This window comes from Parasteatoda tepidariorum, chromosome 3 (assembly GCF_043381705.1).
Source record: "Parasteatoda tepidariorum isolate YZ-2023 chromosome 3, CAS_Ptep_4.0, whole genome shotgun sequence".
NCBI lineage: Eukaryota > Metazoa > Arthropoda > Arachnida > Araneae > Theridiidae > Parasteatoda > Parasteatoda tepidariorum.
In genome coordinates, this window is record NC_092206.1 from 38,324,119 (window position 1) to 38,345,792 (window position 21,674).

Genomic DNA, 21,674 nt, shown 5'->3' on the forward strand with positions numbered 1-21,674 from the left:
TACAATCATCGAATATTCACAATCAACAATAAAATTAGTTTTCACACGTTCCCCAAAAAATATAGCTACGGTACAAGAGAGGTTAACTTCATATCCAAAATCTGCAAGCTTATCTGAGAACCTAACATTCATCACAACCAGTCAGATCAAGATCATCAATGGAAGGGAGCGGAGAGTTGACGAGTGTAAGCTCTCAATTTCTTTTTCAAAATCAACAAAGGCCGCATCGGTCTTTATTTTTAACCAATTGCGGGTAGGTTTTGCTTATCTGAAATGTTTCTCTCTTCCCTCCTTGTCTCCCCGCCTGGTATTGCCAACGCGAGGCACTACTATTTCTATACAACGTTTCCACGTTGTTCACCTTAAGTTGGCACTGCAGGGCAGGGAAGGGAATGTAATACTCCGCCTTTGAAAAGTAGTTCTTCGCTATTTTTGAATTAATTGCGGAATTAATTAGAAGTTTTTCATGTTTAAATGTATTTAACTTATAAATAACTTCTCAGTGAAGCGAATGTACAAAGAAGGTGTTTCAGTTTGGAGCTGAATTTAGTTCAAGGCAAGGAAATTGCTGCTTTGGCTATGTTTTTACACTGATCAGCCAACTCTTTCCATTATCCTTGCCTTTGCTTAAGTGTCCTATCTCTTGCGTAGTTCTTATTTGTTCTTTTGTTTTGTTAGTTATTAATTGTTAATCAATTGTTTTTACAATGTTAATCTACAATTTGTTGTTTTTTACTAGTTATTTATTGTTAGCTCGTTTCTTATAGTTATAAATTTTTTTTTTGCATTGCTAATTTTTTGTTGTTAGATTTTTTTCTTTTTTTGTTGCTAATTACTAAATGTTAGCATGTTTTTTTGTTATATTATTTTGTTACTTATTAATCGATAGCTTTTTTTCTTTTGTAAGTTATTAATCTTTAGCTTGCTTAAATATATTTCAGCGAGCAAATATATTTCAGAAAAAAATTACTTTTATAGTAAAAAAAAACTATAAATAAAAAATTCACATTTTTTTAGTAAAAAAAAAAAGAACAGTAAATATTAAAAAAACATAGGTATGATACTTTTTAATGATCAATGATTTTCTGCCTATGTTGACTTTCCTCCCCTCACAATACACCAAAGTGGGATAAATTAATGTAAATTAATCTACAAAAAAAAAGTTGCATATAAATATATAAAACAAAGTATTTATGAGCATCTTTGCATTTTTTTTTTACTTAGATTTAAGCAAAAAAAAAATATTAAATACGATTTTTTTTTGTTATCATACCACAGACAACATATATTAAAATTCAATTAAATTTTCAATTCCTCGGAATCATTAAATAGATTCAGATCTGTTAGAGACCAATGTCCGTGTGCAAGAGTAGTAATGCCATCATTGTTAATAAAACGTTTATCATCATGAAATGATAAGGCAAGTTTGTTAAGTTTTATTGATTGAAGTGTGTGACATTTGGATCGAATTAAGTTCATGTCGGTATATTTTAGTTTTCTATTGAACAAACAGTCTTTATAATCTTCGAAAGAAATTTTATTTTTTAAAGCTTGCTTTTTGATTCCCTTTAATCTCTTAACTATGTTTTGCTTTGTTTTATATATGTACATTTTAGACTTTAACCCGATAAATTCGGTCATAATGTTTCCGCTGTTTTCATCCTTCATTTTTCCTACTACTTTTTTGTTAACAATTGGTAAATTATAAATATTATTTACATCATAGCCTGAAGTATCATATAAGTTTAAGTTATCTTTCATGTCGTTATAAAAATCATCGGTCTTTATTTCATATATGAAGGAATCAGTATCAGTGTACAAAAGTTTTACTTTTGAGCCATAAAGTTGCTTCATATGCTCATAGTGGAAGGAATACATCAGTACTTTTGAAAGGTCTAAAATTGCCATCCCCACCTGTATTGGTTTTAAAAATTTTATTTTTGTTTTTTTTAGATGAATTGCCATTAAATCAGTAGAAAATATCGTGCGACGATCAAAATTTGATTTTGCAATTAGTTTCCGCGCCTGTTCTTCTGTTGAACATAAACGTATATTTACTCTTCTTCGTACATTTTCCATCGTCTTTCCAAAAATGCTATTGTTCATAAGTTTATAATAATCTTTTTGGAAGTCATTTACAGCTTCAGTTCGCAATTTAGTATTATAGTCGATGTAATTTTTAAGCCAGGGTGATTCAAAAAAGGTTCACCGCGTTTTAAAATTTTTTCAAACTAACCCTAATTTTAAATAATGGAGAACATATTTTCTTTTTGGTTCTAAAGTAGTTAAAAGTCTAGGTTGTTTACAATTGGGTGGGGGCTTATTTTCAGGGGCAAGTGGAAAGTCTGAATGATCGTCATGTAAATCAGAAGGGTATTCTACATCTACTTTCAAAATATAGCCAAATTCTGATTCATCGGATAAGTTTAAGCTATCTTGCTCATTTAAAACAACATTACTCCAAACAAAATCTTTTAGGGGAAGGTATTTACTCATCGCATAACCATACAGGTTATTGGCATCGAGATATATTAAATATTTTGTTTCTTGATCGACATTATAAGTAGACATGTATTTGTTATTAGCCATAGAATAACGATTAGAGCATTGACTAATACCGCCTCTAACACCTTTTTCTATGAAAAGAAGCATGTCGTAGTCAGTTAACAACTCTATCGATACTTTGGTAAAATAAAGCATAGCATCCCACGATAGAGCGGGGGAGGTATGATACCACGATCTAATTTATACGTTTTTAAACAAAGTTCGCGAAATGTCTCAAAAACATCTGCGAGCAAAACAGCATTTGTCTTAACGTATAAGTCGCAATATTCACCAAAATTTTTAAGTTGGAATTGTTTAAAGACGTTTATTGCATGTTCATAATCCTTTTCGCTTATCTCTTCCTCATTTAGTTCGTTATAAAATTTTTCTCGTGCAGGTAAACATGTTTCCTTACACTTTGAAAAATCATCGAAGAAATCGTACGGGAAAACGCCTTTTCTTAGTAGTAAATCAATTTTATCTGAGGGAAAATTTACGGACATATGATAAAATTGATCCTTATTTAAATTACAAACTAGTTTATCAAGGCTAGTAGACATAAATTTAAATGAATCTAAGAAACGGTTAAAAATTTTGGGGTTTTCATATACAAATTACACTGATTGCAACAGGCTCCATTAAATTTTTGAGTCACGTGATTGTGATCACGAACTTTTTTATTTATACCTGTAAACGATTGATTGCAAGCGTAGCAATTACGTGCGTTATTAAATTGTCTTTGTTCGACTTCAGTTAAAGGTTTTAAGGGCTTTGGGTTACTATAAATCTGTTCGATTTTTTGGGCTTCACACCTAATCATCTCAATAAACATTTTAGAAGCATCCTCCCCTCTATAGACGACAGGATCTTGATAGTATTGCCCATCACAAGTTATATAATAACAAAAACTTACGGGAACATGCTTTTGATAAGCATCCGTAAAGGATGATTTAGGATCAGGGGTACAGCTATCCAATTTCATAGTCACACATTCAAAATCGGCATATACTACAAAAGGTATTTTCAAACAATGATTAAAATTTCTGAAACTCAAAAACTTACCTTCTGCGGACGGCATTACTACTCTCGCTGGACTTCTATCATCACAAATTTCCTTGTGAAGTTGGAGTTTGCTATCTAGTTGAAACCCTGTTAGACACCTTCTACAAATATGTGTCTTGTGTTGATGCTTACTTAATTGTTTCGAAACAAGACGTGATAAGTTTTTTACCCAACAATAGTGCCCATAATCTTCCTTTTTTAAATAGAGTAAGTCAACATGTCTTTCGCACACTAAGTCACTCACTAGAAGAGGAAATATTTTAAAATCCTCTTCAAAAAAAAAAATACACATTTATCGCAATATTGTTCTTTTGCGAAAATTTCTTAGCCTCGTTTAGAGGTGTTGGGAAGGATATGCCTTCAAAGTTTAATTTGTTAACGTGTGAAACATAGCTGGATGTTTTGTTCGCATGGTTAATAGCGGGGTAGAGAGCAGAAAGACTGGCCCACCTGAAGCATTGGGCGTCATCTTTGTTGAGAACATTGATGATTGCTTTGGTTTCGGCAAACTGCTTCGGCAACTATATAAAATATCTAGGTTCGTTTCCTGAAATACTTCATTATTTGGAGTTTTAAACTCCACGTTCTTAATTTGTTTTCCAGAATAGGTTTCTTTAGCATAAATACAGTGTATCCATTTGCTAACTTTCAAAACTTTATGGATTCTACGCTCATTTTGAAAAATTATTATACTTTCTTCCTTTTTAAGAGTAAAAAATCTTTTATACCCAGGGATCTATCGTCGTTCATGAGTTCGAAAGTTTTGTACGCTTTTTTGAAAGCGCTTTTAGTCTCTTTTGGAAGAGCAATTACATTTTCAGAATTATCTAAGATTTCATCACATGTTGTAGCGGAAGAAACACTATTAGTCTCTTTTGGAAGTTTGAGAAGAACGTTTTTAACAGACGAACTTCCACAGTCCGTTTTAGGAACATCAGATGTAGATGGATCTGTTTTTTCCCTCTTGCTGGAGATAATTACGTCCTCTGTTTTTCTTTTCTTTGCAGATTCTCTTTCCAATTTTCGAGCACAATTACCATTGCTCAAATGATTTGCTAAATTATCCCGACTGGTGAATGTTGTGCTACATAATTCACATACAATTTTTTCTGATAACTGCACAGAGTCCCTATGTCTTTTTAAATCACTTGCTCGGATAAACTTTTTATTACAATCTATGCATTGATGATGATATTTTTTATTATGCACTTGCAAAATATGGCGCTTTAAATTGGAAATTAGTTTCGTTCAGTTAGAAAATTATAAGAACAGTAAATATTTTAAATCATAAGTATGATCTTTTTCATGATCAATGACCTCGGCTTGACCAAGAATGGTAGTCTCGGATGCTTCTTGATACCATAAAATTTCGAAAAAAGAAATATGCTGAATAAGAATTTGGCGGGCCGCACAATATGTGTTGGCGTGCCGCCAGTTGGACAGCCTTAATCTTCATTATTTTGAAAAATATTTCCATCAATTGGATAAAGAGCATTCACTTGCGATCTAATAACTGATTCGCGGGCTTGCTTGTGCGTCTGAGATTTTGAATGATTTTTTTAAAGACTTTAAACCTTCATTTGCATACTTGATAGAGGTGTTGCAGCAAATACAGAAACACTTTCCAGCTTCATCGATCTTTTGCACCAACACCAAACTTTTCGTTGCCTTCATCCACTTGAGCCAACCATTCCCACCGGAATTTGTTTTTTGTTACCTTTATCAAGCTTGGTGACATCATCGTTTTCCGAAAGATCTTTAATTTCTATTTTTTTTCACAAGAACATATAAAATAAACTTATATCACAAAAAGTTATTAGAATAATTTCATTTTTTTTTTTAAAATTTACAAAGCAGACACAATATTGGGATAACAGCTGCTTACTTGTACAGTTGCTTGGAAAAATGGCTGTTGTAAAGTAATAATTACCTTAACAAAACTCAACTATCAGCTGATTACGAATTAACTGCAACAAAAAAACGATATTATAAAACAATTTGCTTTTGATTAGAAGGATTCAGTCATGCCATTTATTGGGAAAAAGACTAATCTCAAACAAAGTGGCATGTGCCATCAGTGAAAGAACGTGTCCGTTCGATTATGCCATTGGAAATAGGTTGATGAAGTGCTTTATTTATTGTTTGCTTACCGATGCACGTAGCCAGTTTTTAGATCGTATTGAAGTGAATGTAGAGTTCAATGGCACAAGATCCAATTGAGGACATGCTGCGCCATATAATAAGTGAATTCGCGATAACTCAAATCTGATAGGACTGACAAAAAACTTCAACCTATCGGAAGTTCGACTTACCGTTAGTTTCGCTTTTGGACTTTCAAAATATTGTCGGATTATTTAATTAATACTTATTAATTACAAATCTTCTAAATGCTTACAATATTTAAGAAAAAACTATAAAGTATAATATAATAACTTACTTTATTATTTTTACTACATTTTACGTTTTTTTGAAGTAATCCGTCACTTGACGTTGAGGTAATCCTTTTTGAATCTCTAGAAATCTTCAATTTTCTGCAGGTGCACAAACATAGAATTATCAATTCTTTCTCGACTCTCTAGAAACTTTTGAAGAAATTCAAGAGATGCACGCCGCTTCAAGTATGTTTGAGACTATCGTTTCTGAACCTTCTTCCTCAGCAGCACTTTCGTCATTTTCTTCTGTGATCTGTATAAATTCTTCGTCGGAAATATCACCACAAAAAGCAATGTTTTCATCGAAGTTTATGAAATCGGAGTTCTCAATTACTTCATCTTGAAGCTCTTCTATCACAGGTTCACTCTGTGTTTCTTTAAAAAAACCACACTTTCGGAAACAGTTTCTTATTGTCGTTTCGCTAACATCATTATTCCAAGCACTGGAAAGTAGCCTCATGGCTTCAAGAAATATTGTTTTCAATATCGTTTATCATTTTTCTGACAAGCCTTTTACGATAAAACTGTTTGAAGCACTTTATGATACCCTGATCCATCGGCTGCAACTTTGCTGTTGTGTTTGGTGGGAGAAACTGCAAGTTTACTGCTTTCAAATTAGGTAGATCACTATGCGCTGTGCATTTATCCATAGAGAGTATCACTTTTCTTTTTCCAGCGAAGAATTTTCGATCCAATTTTCTTACATAGTCTTTAAATAAAATTGATGTCATGCAAGACTTTTTGTTAGACTTGTAATCCAAAGGATACGTTTTTACATTCTTGAAACATCGGGGATTTCGGTATTTTCCGATAACAAGTAAGGGCGATTTCTCTGTCCCAGACGCATTTCCTCCAACTAGGACAGTCAAACGTTCCTTGCTCATTTTACCCCCTGAGCAGTTTTCATCCTTAAACATCACAGTCTTATTTGGAAGACATTTAAAAAATAAACTCATTTCATCAATATTGAAAACATCATTTTCACTGTATCCTTGAAGTAAATTTGGTAACGTTTCGTTTAACCACTGTTCACATACTTCAAGAGGGACAGCTTTAGCTTCAAGATGCAGAGTGCGAAAGACAATATTGTGTCTGCTCTTGAATTTTTCTAGCCACCCAGCACTAGCGTGAAAATTGTCTATTTTTAACAGTTTAGCAAAATCTATCGCTTTCTCACGCAGCAAAACACCACTTATGGGAATAGCATTTTCTCGATTTCTGTACTGCTGAAACCATTTCAGAAGAGCTGATTCCACCTGGGGAAAGACACACATTTTCATTCTTTTAGACAGCGGGTTCGTAGATTCATATCGGATATTTTCTCTTTTAATATCGTAGAAAGGGTATTCGGGGGAATTCCATACTTCAACGCTTTATCTTTCTTCATGTTTGGATTTCTATCTACATCATTAATAAGATAAATTTTATCTTCCAAGTTGAAAGTTTTTAATTTTCGCTTCGACGTCTTCAGAGGTAAACACTTTGTGCATTACATGTAATAGAAAGCGGACAGTAATGGTTTGATTTAACATTTATTAGACAAAACTTAATAAAACAAATGAACTATGTACACGAAAAAATTATTATGACTGCTGCAATAGCAGTAAACAATGAAAGGTAGCTCATGAGAGAGCTCACAAGTGAACTTCCTTGTTCGAAGTTCTTGAGTGAACGAATGCTTGCCTCTCTGACAGAGATGCAAAGTGGAGTGGGGGGCGCAATAAGGGTAAAACGCGTAGGCGTATATTTTTGAGATCTAACACACTTCTTCCACACAATCTCTAACAGCAAATCATAAGCTTAAAGTTTGTTCAAACCAGAAAAAAGTTTACTCATTCCCCACAAGTGTTATCCCTTTATCTCACACTGAAAACTTGTTCTGTCCCGAAAACAAATTTATCATTCCCCACAGGTGTTACTAATCCCTTTCTCTCACTCTGACTGAACTTGTTCTATCTGACCAGTTGAGTCTATTGTGTGTGTGTTGCAAAGAAAGGGGCAAGATATCAGCTCCTAGGATTTTGTTCTTGCTTTAAAGATCCAGTAATCTTTTTTTAAAAAAATCGAGTTAAAGGCAGTAAAATTCGAGTAATCGAGAATAATTAACATGAAACTGAAGATAAAAGGGTCGAAACCTCATAAGAAAATCGAGTTTTTGTAATATTCGAGTTATCGTACTTCGAGTTATAGTGAATTGACTGTATATTTAAACATGTCAGAAAATAAAGTGCATATTTAATTTCTAAAATACATTAAACATTGATAAAATGATATAGAAACAATAAACGGCAATAATGGAATAAAATCAGGTCGAAGTTACAATTAAGTCAAATTTTGTAAGACAGGTAAAATGGTGTAAAAGTAAGAATATACTTCTAAAAGTGAATAAAGTCATGAATAGAATAAAACTTATACACAATAGCACGTAAAAACGTTAGGATGATGAGAGTCATCTAACAAATCTTCCATTAATAAAATAGAACTACCGAAAAAAGTAAGACGTCTGTTAAAAGACGGGCAAATGATTAAAGTAAAACATTACAAGTGTTGCATTGAAGAGGTTCCCCAAATAACAAATAAAGATGGATCAGTCTTGTATGGCCAATTCGGAGCCGGGTAAGTTTAACATCTGCACTTTGGAGACGTGACAAGGCAAAGGATTCAGATCGAGTTTGACAGCGGGTAATAGACGGTGAGCTGAAACTCAGAAAGCTTTTAAAAATCAACTTTCGTTAACCAAACCTAATAACTACATATTTATAATGTTTCTAGTTTCGAAACTTAATTATTTCAAAAATTCATTAATGTTTACCTAAAAACACCTGCACATAATTATAGAGTAAACTTAATAATTAGGAACTACATCGAGATAGCCGAATCACTTACGCTTAGAATGCAGATCACTTCCCAAAGTTTAAACCCGTTCGTCGATTGCGCGTTCGTAAGCCTTACCAATGCACTGCAATTGCGTTTTTTTTAGCAAAATACTCGAAAATATTTACCGGGTGGTGGTTCAAATGTTCTTTTACCAGATTTGACACCTCTCTTGGGAATGCTTACTTTTGCACTGAAATTGTTCTGCTGGATTATAATACCATTCGTGTGATGAGTGGTATCATGACCACTTTGGGTCTCCTCAAGAAAATCAGTATTGTCCCATACTATTGTGGTGAATTGTTTTTCGATACCAATAGGCAGATTGTTATATTGATCTTGTTGGATTTCTGCAAGAGCAGTATCATACTCCAATACAGATGTATGGGATATGCAATGTCCTAGTCCACTCACAAGATTTGTTAATTTTGCAGACCCTGTGATATGACGAATAGACATGGCCAGAGAAGAATGCTTCGGCGTTGGCTTCCGCCTTTGGAAGATAAATATATTATGTCTTGGGCAATGCTTAGTATTTTTTTTTTTTTAAGTTCAGGAATTTGATTCGTTTTAACATCATCGGTCTCTTTAGAACCACAGGCAAGAAAATTAAATAATAAAACTGGTATCATCTTCATTAAATTAGATTCATCTAAATCTACTGCAGTAGGCGGCCAAACGCAATTTATTGATCGTGAGTTTTTTCTAATTTTTGATAAGTATATAGCAGATTTGTAAAGATTTTGTCTTGCTTCATCTTCAAAGTAGTAATCACTTTGTGATACTTCTATGTTATCCATTTCGAAGATGAAGTTTCAGTGGAATTGTTATTTACAACTTTAATCAGAGGCTGATTATCCGAATGGTAAAGAACAGGTTTCATCGAACTTCACATTTCTACTAAGAAAGAACTTGTTTTCTTCTATATTCCATAATTTGTAACCCTTTACACCTTCAGGGTATCCAATAAAAACACACTCCTGAGAACGCTTATCCAATTTACTTCTCAGTTGAGTTTTATCAAGCTTTGCAAATACTCTACACCCAAAAACCCTCAAGTGGTCAGTTTTAACCAGCTTCTTAGTCCATAGATTTTCTGGTATCTGTCCCTGCAAGGCTTTGGATGGACATTTGTTTCTTAAATAGCAGGCAGTGGTTATAGCGTCTGCCCACAAATCATTTGGAATGCCAGAGTCGATCAAGAGACATCTAGTCATGTCAAACAGGGTGTGATTCATTTTTTCTGCTATTCCATTTTGCTCCGGAGTTCGAGGAACAGTCAGCTGTCTCACAATTCCATTTTCAGTTAGAAAATCATCAAATGCTTGACTTAAATATTCTCCACCATTGTCGCTTCGTAAGGTAGAAATCTTTAGTCCATGAAAATTTTCAACGCTGCTTTTATACTCAATGAATTTCTCATAAACTTGGTCTTTTGATTTCATTGGCTTGACGACAGTATATCTGGAAAAATCATCTATAAAGGTGACAATGTACTTAGAACCTCCTCTGGAAGTAGGTGTAATTGGTCCAGACACATCACTATGTACCAACTGTAGTGGTCTAGAAGCTCTTTCAGATTCTTCTTTTGGAAAAGGAATTTTTTTCATTTTTCCCAAAACACAAGTAGAACAAATTTCACTCTCCAGTTCTTATATGCTTTTCTTCAGATCCACTACCATTCACTAGTTTCTTGACTGCATTAATATGCAAATGTCCTAGTCGTCTATGCATAAGCTCTTCATGTTTGGATATAAATGCTTTACCTGTTTGTTTTTCTTCAATTTTATAAAGTCTACCACATCTGTAAGCAGTGAGAATAGCTCTCTTTTGTTTAGGATCTTTGATAATGGCTTTTCCCCCTTCAAAAGAAACAGTCATCCCCATTTCTTCGATTCTGCCAACTGATAAGAGATTTCCTTCAAGCTGGGGAACATAAAGCACATTCGTCAAATGAATATTTTCCTTACCACACCTCATTGAGGGCTGCAAAAAAATATCACCTGACCCACAAACTTCCATTTTCTCAGCATTTGCGGTTTCAACCTTAGATCTTAATGGCAATAATTCCATGAATTTTTCTTTCTGTGAACACATGTGTTCAGTGGCACCACTGTCCAGAATCCAGATTGTTGAATCTTCAGCTTTAAAATTATTTGTTAATAAGGCAAAGTTCGTTTTTAAATCTATAGCAGTCTTGGCACTACTTTGATTTCTTTGTTGAGCTTCGTCACAATTTTTGGAGATGTGACCCCATTCTCCACAGCTAAAACACCTGACAGTTTTCTTCCAATTTGAAGCTGTTTCATTGTTTCTTTTCGTTGCCCATTTCTTCACAGTGTTTGTCTGCATCGGTCTTTTTTGAGTGTAGTTTTTTGTGTGAAGTGCACGTTCTTCCTGCTCTTCAGCAATGGGCACATTTCTATATATTCTTTTTTCTTCGACTAAGAGTCTAGACTTCACAATGGTTGTTGTCAAGTTATCTTCGTCCTTTTCTAAGTTCAGGATTAAGCTTTCATATGATTTTGGCAGGCCTATTAACATGACAAGGGCAACTTCTCTGTCGGTGAAAGCGTAACCACCACTCGACAATTTTCGGTGTATTTCAATCAATCTGGTCAAATATGATTGAATTGCTTCACCTGGCTTCAAGGAAATGTTGAAGAAATCCTTCATCAGCTGCAAAACATGCAGCAATCCAAATTTACTGTGCATATCTTTCAACACAACCCATGCGTCCCTCGCCTTGGCGCAGTCGCCGATATCATCCAAAAACGTGTCTTCTACTATCAAAAACATTAGGGTTAATGCCTCGTCATTCTTTTTTGTTTCACTTTCGGACATCTCTGTAAGGCCGTAGCCGGGTTCCACTGCCTCCCAGCATTTCTTCTGCACCATCAGTGCGCGAGCACGTATTGCCCATGCATGGTAATTCTCACCATTTAACTTCTTCAATTTGTAATCTTCCATGGTGACGATTTGTGCTATTCTACTGCCTATCTTCTTACATCCGAATTTCTAATGTTTACTTACACAGAGCTTCGTGCTGATAACGTGATGAAAAAAAAATTTAGAGTCATTATTACTAATAGAAATGATAAGCAATTAACACTGAGTAAAAAGAACACGCTGCAAGTTTACATCTTTATTTTGATCTGGTATGTTGCCAACTAAAAAAAAATATACGAAAAATGAACTTAAGTAAACTATAAATGAAAAAGAGTAGCTTATAGCTTTCATGCTCGGATATTGATTTCTATCACAAGGTCTGACAAGTTTTTTTGCTTTGGTTTCACAAAAATCAGCTGAGGATAATCCTTCATCAGCCATCGTTTTAATTGTCGAATTACTAATTGCAGAATTTTCATTCAACAATGTCGATTCTCTCTTCATAATAAGTTCAGCAGGACTCCATTCTCTATTGAGTCTTTGTTTCTTAAACTTTTTGTGTACGACAGAAAGCAACTTTTGTGATATTTCAGTTCCTTAGCAATACAGTCTTCATCACGGATTTTGCACAAAAGGATTTCATCACTTTTTAATATAGCTGATTTAATCAATGCATCACTAGCATTATAAGTCTGGCACAATGCAAGATTTTCTTTTTTTCTCTTTCTGTCAAATGTATACACATAATTGTCTTTTTCACAAATTACACAAGAATTGGGAAAAAGTGAAGCATATGCGCCACAGGCAGAACGTTTCAAACGCTTTTGTTTGAAATTATTTTCATCTGGCTTTATCTTTGCTTAGCTTTTTCAACTCTGCTCTTGTTTGTAAAACGCATGTAGCATTTCCTATGATAACAAATTGTAGGACCATCTTCTTTTAGCAAATTGTCTAATTGAAAAGCCACAATCTGCTCTACACCGTCTAAATTAATCCACTGCTGAGAAAAATCTATGATTCTATTTAAACTTAAGTCGCTACTTACTATCAATTTCTCGCTATCTGACACATTCGATGCTACAAGTTTTAAAACTTGCCATACTTAACTTTAATCAAGTTAAATTATAGTAAATTATAATAGTAGAGTAAAAAGTTAAGGTATAGTAAAAAGTTAAATTATAGTAAATAAAGTTTAAAAATATATATCTTATGTCAAATATCTTGTATCAAATCAGTTGTTAGTTTACAATTTTTTTGTCTACCGAATGCGCAATAATACAATATTTTTAAAATTTGTTTATAATCTAAAATACGTAACTGAAATGTGATAAAGTTTTTTGCATATTAATTTCTATTTTTAATATGTTCTTAATTGATCTTATAGATTAAAATGCATTTTCCTATATTTGAAAATTAAAAAGCGCAACCTACCGGTGGAAACAAACCTCGCCTAACAATGAATTAGTAATAAGGTCAACATTAAATAGTTCTAATTCTTTCTCATTTTATAAAATAAATGTGCAACTTGAATGTGGGAGACACTATGATTTTAAAACTTTGGTTCAATGAAAAATATGACTTTAAAAAGTTTAGGTAGTTACCGAAGTTCCGAAACTTAGGTAGTTACCGAAAGTTTCGAATTCAAAAATCGGCCCACGGTCTAATTTTCATGCACCCACGCAGACTTTCCGTTGCATAGATCTGTCACTTACAATTTTACCTTTCGATCGATGATGACTTTCATAACAGTGACCACTTTCCTATCATTATTTCTTATTCGGCAACTGTTAATATCACTCCGAGACCCCCTGTTTTCATACATCATCGGACTGATTGGAGTCTTTTCAACCAGCTTGCAGATATCACTGAAGATATAGTAGCAGAGCAGCTAACAATATAAATGACGCAATTGAGAATTCAATTTCAGTCATAATGCATGCTGCTGAAGTTAGCATACCAAAATCATCTACCTCTCTTCCTCGTCACCGCAGACCTTGGTGGAATGCCAAATGCTCTGCTGCTCATAAAGAGAAGCAGAGATTGTGGAACATGTTTCGTTGCTATCCAACAAGCGCTAATTTTGTGGCTTTTAAACGAGCTAGAGCTTTCTCTCGTAGGACAAGGCGCTAAAGTCAAAGGGAGTTTTGGAAGTGTTACGTTTCATCTACCACATCTACAACGTCTCCCAGACAAGTCTGGTCGAGAGTTACAAAGGCGAATGGTATGTACCGTGAATTCCATTTTCCGGTGTTTGAAAGAAACGGTACTACATACTCAGATTCTGTAGACGTGAGTAACATCCTAGGTGAAGCTTTCGCTGCGGTCTCCAGTCCTGACAGTCACAGTCGAGTTTTTCAATTCCATAAATAAACTAAATTTTGAGACTCGACAGCAATTGTAGTATAATCAAGCATTTACTTCTACAGAATTACAACGAGCACTCGCTAAAGGCTCCCAATACAAGTCCTGGCCTTGATTGTATTACATATGGCATGCTACGCCGCTTAAATACTGTCTCCTTGGGCAACATTCTCGAGCTTTTCAACCGAATATAGGTTTCATCCTTCTAATTGGCTTGAGACAATTGTCAAACTCATCTTGAAACCAGGTAAAGATCTGACTAATTCCATAAATTATCATCACCCTATTGCGCTGACGAGTTGCTTCTGCAAAACTCTCAAGTCCATAGTAAATTCTCGACTCTTTTATTATCTAGAAAAGAAACATCTAATCCCTGACTTCTAAAGTGGATTTTGCAAGTGCAGATCGACTATCGATAACATTGTTGCGCTTGCGCTGTAAATAACTGTGAAACCATATCTAACACAACTTTTTTAACATCCTCATTCCCGGCAATTTGAGATTTCACCAATCTATAGGACTTGCCTGATTGACAATATTAGGGTTGAAAAGGAACTCATGAAAGAGCTCTAACTTAGCCTGATATTTGATAATAACAGGCATTATTGGTTGTGAGTATTTTTCATTTATGAAAATTAAACTTTCTGTCTTCATCAGGGGTCAAGTTAATTCCAGCATAACGGGGATCTTACAAATTTGCTAGAAAATGTGGTGGGCCTAACGCCTGACTAAAGCGATTGAAAATTTTGCTGAACACGGTTTATCAAGACTCTCTTCTTTTAGATCTCTTTCCAAATATCAACAGCTCTCGAAATGGTGCAATCTTTCTGTTGCATTTTATCTAGAGCTGCAAAAATGGGTTTTAAACGCCTTAAAAGATCTTCAGCATTTTGTTTGATTCCAAGGTTGGTAACTTTTTATGAGCATTATCATCAATATCTTTGTGATTTTCTTCGCTAACTTTAACAATGATTGACTAGTTCTTCAAATTAGCCGAAATACAGTCAGCCATTGTATTCCAAAATAACTTCTGGAGGCATCATTAATTTCAATCCCCCAGCTTCTCTACACTTTGCATTTCCCAAATGGATTTTTCCTAAAATATTTCATTTAATGTAATATTTGTCCTTTTATAATCGAAGTATTTATATCTTCTGCAAGAAGATTTAGCAAATGGGCAGAGCAGCCATATGTGATCAGATTTAAATTAGGATCACCTTGAATGTTATTCCACATACCCTTCACATTGGAAGCATTAGTGACAATGCTCCGAACGACACATTTAAATTCTTTTTTGCATTTTATAATAGAACTTTTAGTAACTTCTACTAAGTACTCTGATGTGTACGGACAGCCTGTTGTATCAATAGTATCCACTAAATAATTTTCACCTTTCTCAGTGGTTACAACAGCACAGAGTATTGGTTCATTGTGGACATTTGACCATCCATCTATGCTTAAGTTCGCAATTTATTCATTTAGTTATTGCTTTCTCTTGGTTATAGAATCTAGTTATGCAACACCTATTTTTACTTCATTAGGAGCAGTATACCTTGGTCTCAAAGCAGAAATCATTTTTTTAAACTGAGGTTGTTGAACATGATGAAAGGCAGAGTTGGTTGCATAAATATACTTATATGGTTTGCTTCGCAAACCAAATTCGCTTCGCTCGCTACTAACTTAGGTACATTGCAAATGCACAAAATTCTAAGAATTCAAAACAATCATTCAAATCCATGTAACAACTTTAAAAAAAAAATAAACTAGATCTTTTTAGTAAATACTAAGTCATTAAAATAAATTTGATTCAAATAAATGACATGTAATTCGTTAAACCTATTAGAAATGTGCTATAGTATAAAATCTTAAGATAAAATTTCTAAAACTGATATCTCTTTAAAAAGGTTAAAATTTTAGCTGAAATTAAATCTCTTAAAAATTGAAATAAGTGAATTGCAATGGAAAAACCTGCATAAACAAAACATTATGTTTTTAAAAGATAATAACCATGAACGATTCACAAACTTTGTTAAAAACATAAGTATAAGTCTTAGAACTTTGACATACAAAAGAAAAACTTGCAGAAACTAAACATTAATTTGCAATAAATACTTAATACGAACAAATACTGAGAAAGATTAAGGGCTTTGTTAATAACAAAAAAATAATTACTATTAAAGATTAAGAACTTCCTTAAACACACAATTATAAATTTCTGGACTTGGACCTATCACTGTTAGGCTGTCAAATGATCTAACCCTAGAGAGGCCAACATAAAGTTGCTAAACTGATTCTTTCAAAAGTCTGGCCTTGTGACTTATTTATAGTCATTGAGAAAGTCAGACGTACTGGGAACTGTTTTCTTTTAAAAGAAAATGGCATGTTGTTGTCTGATGGAATCAAAGGTATCCTAGGAATAAAAAATGTTTCAGTTTCTTTAGCATCAAATAATCGAGCTTCAATTATATTCTTTCTAAGGTTCGTAACAATTAATCTAGTTCCATTACACAGTCATTTAGAGGGTATCAAATTATAGAAATGGCATAATTATGGCACCTCTTTTAATTTTTAGTTTATGGGGAGGTATTCCTGTGGGAGTGATAACCTTGGTTGGTTGGATTTTATTGGCACAAGAGCCAGAAATGGCTATGCTGCGCCTGACACTAGGTTATAAGTCGGTCTCTAAGTCAAACTACTGTATTATTTTAAAGCAGAGAATATAGTCCTGTAGTTTTGATAAACTTTAAAAGGTTGTGATGTATAGGGTCATCAAGTAAAGCTGTTAAAAAGTTTGTTCCTCAAATGTTTGAATTGTTCGCAGTCTGTTAAAATATGTTTAATAGTATTGTTTACACGAGATAGAGAACAACTAGGTGCAGGTTCAGATTTTAGTAAATGCATGTGAGTAAAACGGGAATGACCAATGCGCAGTTTATTAATAATAATCTGGGTTTTGCGATCAATATCTATTGTTTTGAAGTTGTCAAGATTAGGATAAATTTCGTGCTGTTTATTATTAATTTGCTTATTCCAGTGTTCTTTCCAAATCTGGTGTTCTGAAGCTTTACATATTCGTTCAAAATCAAGAGATGTTATAAGGTTATTGCTTACATTTTTAGAGGTTTTAGCTGTAATATCTGCAAAGTCGTTTCCGCGTATGCCAACATGTGATGGTATCCAACAAAAGTAATGTGGAACCCTCCAACGCACAATTTTGTAAAGCAATTTTGAATTTGACAAATCATGGGGTTTCGCCCGTTGTGAGGAATACTTGATATAAAACTGCGAGAGTCAGTATAAATTATCCACTTGTGATGAGCTTGGTCGGAGATAAAATTAAGAGATAGCAAAATCGCGTAGCATTCTGCGGTAAAAATTGATGAGTCTTGGTGCAATGGTTCAGATATAGTACAATGTTCAATAACCACACCAGAACCAACATGGCTATCATGTTTTGAACCATCGATAAAAATTGGTTTAAAATCACTTTAATAATTACGATGTTCATAAAATTTTTGGATATAAACACTAGAGCTGGTGTCAGATTTTTTGAAATTATTTTAAATATCTATGGCACACATCGAGACATCAATCCAAGGTGCGATAGTCTCTATATTAGTAAAAGCTGCGAAATTGAAAATATTAAAATCATCGAAAATATTAATGATTCTTATCCCAAATGAATCATTTGTGCCAGTCAAAATTGCTCTACCCTAAAGTCGTTGAGGTGTAACTGTTCTAAAATCAATGTCAGAATATAACTGTTTAATAGGATCTTGGATTGCTGGACAACAAATTTCTGGCAACATAAGCACTTCTCCATCCTTGCAATTGCCAACACTTAATAACCAATTTGCAAATTCCTTTTCACTTGTAAATGCACGCATGTTTTGGGTCAAAATTAAAACTTGCAACTTAGCCCAAAGTGGATGTTTCTTTAAGCAGCTGGCAACTCTCAGAGAGCGGTAACCTTTAGGAATCACTGGCAGCACTTGGCGAAAATCACCAACCAACAGCACAACTTTCCCGCCAAATGGTTGTAAACAATTCATGATGTCTTGTAGAAGTCTATCCACAGCTAAGAAAGCATGCACATGAGTCACGAGAGCTTCGTCCCATATAATCAGCTTGGAGTCGAACAGTAAAGTAGACTCTTGAGATGGAAGATTTAAATTACATGTGGGCGTATCATTTAGGATTATAGAAATTTTAAATGTCGAATGAGCAGTTCTCCCTCCACTTGAGAGTAGCTGCAATTCCTGTTGACGCTACAGGAATAACTGCATCCCCTTTGCCACGAATTATATGTAGCAAAGTGGAATAGATAAAAGTTTTAAATGTGCCTACAGGGCCAGCGAAGAAACACAGTTTTTGAGGTTTATTTTCGTAAATTGCACTTAACACTTTATCCACTACAGCACGTTGCTGCACATTTAGCTTTTCAAAATTATTCTGGCCGGCTGTATGTTCTCGAATCACATCTTAGACTGGTAAACATTGTCGAATTTCAGATAAGGTGACTTCTGGAAGGTTAACTTTCTGTAAAGTTAATCCATAAACTACTAACATTTCACTAATTTCAGCAAGAGCATACTGTACTGCTGTTTCTTCAGAGTATTGGAGTGCAAAATCTTCACTAAGATCCCTATGCTCTCTCCAAAGTTCAGGAATGTTTTCAATTTCTCCGAATCCGCAGATAACAGCAAAGAGCATTCGCAAATGGCGCGGCATACGTATTTGTGAAGCTTCACACAAAGTATTATGCCAGTGTTCATCTCCTTCAAGAAAACCAAGTTTTCTACATGCTTGTTGATAGCTGGCACAGAGATTTCCATTAACGGTTTTTAAATCATCAAAGCTAATTGCACCAGATTTCCTTAATAACAGCATTCGCAAATAAAAACGTTCACTGTCTTGAATACTGACAACAGGCATCCTGCCAATAATTTGATCCCCGCCTCTTTGCCGTCTTTTCCATCTATTACTTTTATCAAAAACGTAATAATGTGGCATATCAGAATAGTAATAACTGCAAGCTTCCACATCAGTTTTATGAATCTCAAACCATGCTGTCAAAGTTGTGTTTCTAGTAGAGGCTCGAGCGACAGCTTCAACTTCATGCCCGCTATGATAAACAATTTGTTGTTGATTTGGTAAATGAACAGCTAAACGCATAACACTGTGCGACTTATCAGACATCTGAAATTCATTCAGTCGCCACATCGATGGTTTATAAAGATACCGGCACAAGTGCAAAAAATGACTTTTTGAGTATTTGGTATCAAAATATTTGTAATTTTATGCTCTATTTTACTAGGATAACGACAGTTTTGTAACTTCAAAAATTTACCTCCTGGAGGCACTAGTGTCTTTAGTGTTTTTAATTTTACGCGCGATTTGGAGCCTATACCAGCAGCCGATAGTGACGCTTTGTCCGTTGTGTCAGTCGTTCGCAAAACATTGATGGGAGAAGTCACGCAGCTGGTGAGTAAATTTAACTAATGGTTGTTGTGTCATTATCTTTTTAAAGTCTCTCTGTATATTGATATTGTTTTTATGCTAAACCGACACTTCTTGCAAATATGTCATTATACGATTCAATTTCCCCCTTACTATTAACATTGCTTTTATGCTACAAAGACATTTCATGCAGTTTAGTCACTATCGACATTAGCCAGAGTGCGTCAGTGGCACAATAGTTTATCTAACAGTCGCATATAGTGCTTATAGGTCAATTTCTTATTAATGGCAGATAATATTTTGGCCATAGTTTTAAAAGCTAAGCGGCCTTCTTTTCAAAATCTAAACCTGTCCTAATTATATTTGCCTAAATAGTTATTGAAACCAACAAATTGCTTTCCCTTTTTTCATTGTAGGTAAGATAATAATGAGTAATCGAACTAGACTGATAGTAAAATTGGCGAGACAACAGTTTCTACTGGATGAAGAGCATGATGTGTGGGAGGTTTTATCTAATAATGCAGCAGCCTCGGCATATCAAAGTAAGTACAATTTATTTATTAGCGTAATATAAATGGATAATCATTTTTTTCCTATTTACACCTACCTATATTAAACGATTAAGCTTGGCAGGTAGTTTTTTCTCATCAAGTATCATCAGACACAATAAAGGGGTTTCTAAAAGTGTCTGTACGAATATTATGTGGGTGTGTGTATAATATGTAGGGTACCTAGTGATGATTTCATTCCAGTATTTTAATTTTTTAGGGACTGCAGACTGGGTTGCTGACATTCCGGAACCTCTGCAATTAACTCCCGTAGCAGTTCAGGAAGCTGAAATGGGACCAGAACTGACTTACACTGAACTGATGCCAGTTGATACTGAAAATTATAAAAGTGATCTTTTGTTACCTAATGGAAATCATGAGACTGACACTGTAGCTTTTCCTGGAATTCATCAAGAGACTGAACCTGTAGCTGTAGCTTGTGCTCCAGGTAATCACCAGACTGATGAAGACTGTAATAGTAATAATTTTGAGGTTTCTCGTAATAATGAGACTGAATCGATACCTTCCACTGGACATCAGGTGCATTTAGGACTTCACCAGTTGAAAGTCTGTATGTGTTATGTTCGGAACCCTCTCTTCATTTCCGTCGCTCTAAACTGTCATTGGATTATTATTTTAAAATTAAATCGAAGTCACTTCATCCACTATACTCTTGTGTCGTTCATCCACAATACACCACTCACTTCTCCTCGCGTCCATCTTATATACCTTCGTTTCGTTTGGGATTAGAATCACCAATATTTTAAATGATTTTAACATTTTAGATATTGAGGTTTTTACTAACACAGGCATCATTCCTCCGTGGATTGATGTTTCAGTATGCGTGTTAGACGTTTTTAATAATTTTAAAAAATCTGACACTAGCTCANTGCTGATCTTCACAGAGATTACGAAATGGAACAACAATCCTTAGGAAGAAAAGTGCTGCCATACCACCAATATTATAAAATTTTCCAGAGTTTCAATATAAGCTTTTACAAGCCGAAAAAGGACCAGTGTGATACATGTATCACTTACAAAAATATTCCAGAAGAAAAAAAGAAAAGATTTTCAAATCGAATATGAAAATCATATTTTAGAAAAAGACCTTGCTAGGCTAGAAAAAGAAACGGACAAAAAAGAAACATCAGAAACAACCATTGTATCTGTATACGATCTTCAGGCAACTTTGCCATTTCCACGAGGGGAAATATCCTCTTTTTATTATGTGTCGAAATTCACTATGTATGATTTGACTGTTTGCAACATAAAAAACATGGAGACGTGTTGCTATACATGGACGGAAGCTGATGGAATGAGAGGATCGTGTGAAATTGCTTCTTGCCTTCTGAAATATTTAGAAAGCTTGAAGGAGTACTCATTACAAATAAAAAAAGCCTCTAGACATCATATTCTACTCTGACAACTGCTCTGGGCAGCAGAAAAATCAATTTGTCCGTCGAATGTATTCCTATGCATTAAAAAAATACGATCACTTATCAAG

At 34.4% G+C, this 21,674-nt stretch overlaps 2 protein-coding genes across 2 annotated transcripts; one reads left to right on the forward strand and one right to left on the reverse strand.

Annotated features, from left to right (window-relative positions):
• Positions 1 to 16,450: 16,450 nt before the first annotated feature.
• LOC122268789 (uncharacterized) lies at positions 16,451 to 20,920 on the forward strand. The gene is made up of 2 exons (XM_043039121.2): positions 16,451 to 20,164; positions 20,391 to 20,920. The coding sequence occupies exons 1-2, from the start codon at positions 20,050 to 20,052 to the stop codon at positions 20,918 to 20,920; spliced, it is 645 nt and encodes a 214-aa protein (XP_042895055.1). The 5' UTR covers positions 16,451 to 20,049.
• On the reverse strand, positions 17,876 to 19,385 carry LOC107454337 (uncharacterized). The gene is made up of 2 exons (XM_016071498.3): positions 18,699 to 19,385; positions 17,876 to 18,430 (listed from the first exon to the last, which is right to left on the reverse strand). Exons 1-2 carry the CDS (start codon positions 19,383 to 19,385, stop codon positions 17,876 to 17,878), a joined length of 1,242 nt encoding a protein of 413 aa, XP_015926984.3.
• Positions 20,921 to 21,674: the final 754 nt, after the last annotated feature.

Bases quoted from the DNA above. Each gene is read 5' to 3' on its own strand.
- LOC107454337 (XM_016071498.3), bottom strand. From the start codon at position 19,385: ATGTGGCGACTGAATGAATTTCAGATGTCTGATAAGTCGCACAGTGTT. The intron at 18,431-18,698 runs GTTAACCTTCCA...TTATTCCTGTAG, and splicing joins ATGGATTAACTTTACAGAAA to CGTCAACAGGAATTGCAGCT.
- LOC122268789 (XM_043039121.2), top strand. From the start codon at position 20,050: ATGAGTAATCGAACTAGACTGATAGTAAAATTGGCGAGACAACAGTTT. The intron at 20,165-20,390 runs GTAAGTACAATT...TTAATTTTTTAG, and splicing joins AGCAGCCTCGGCATATCAAA to GGACTGCAGACTGGGTTGCT.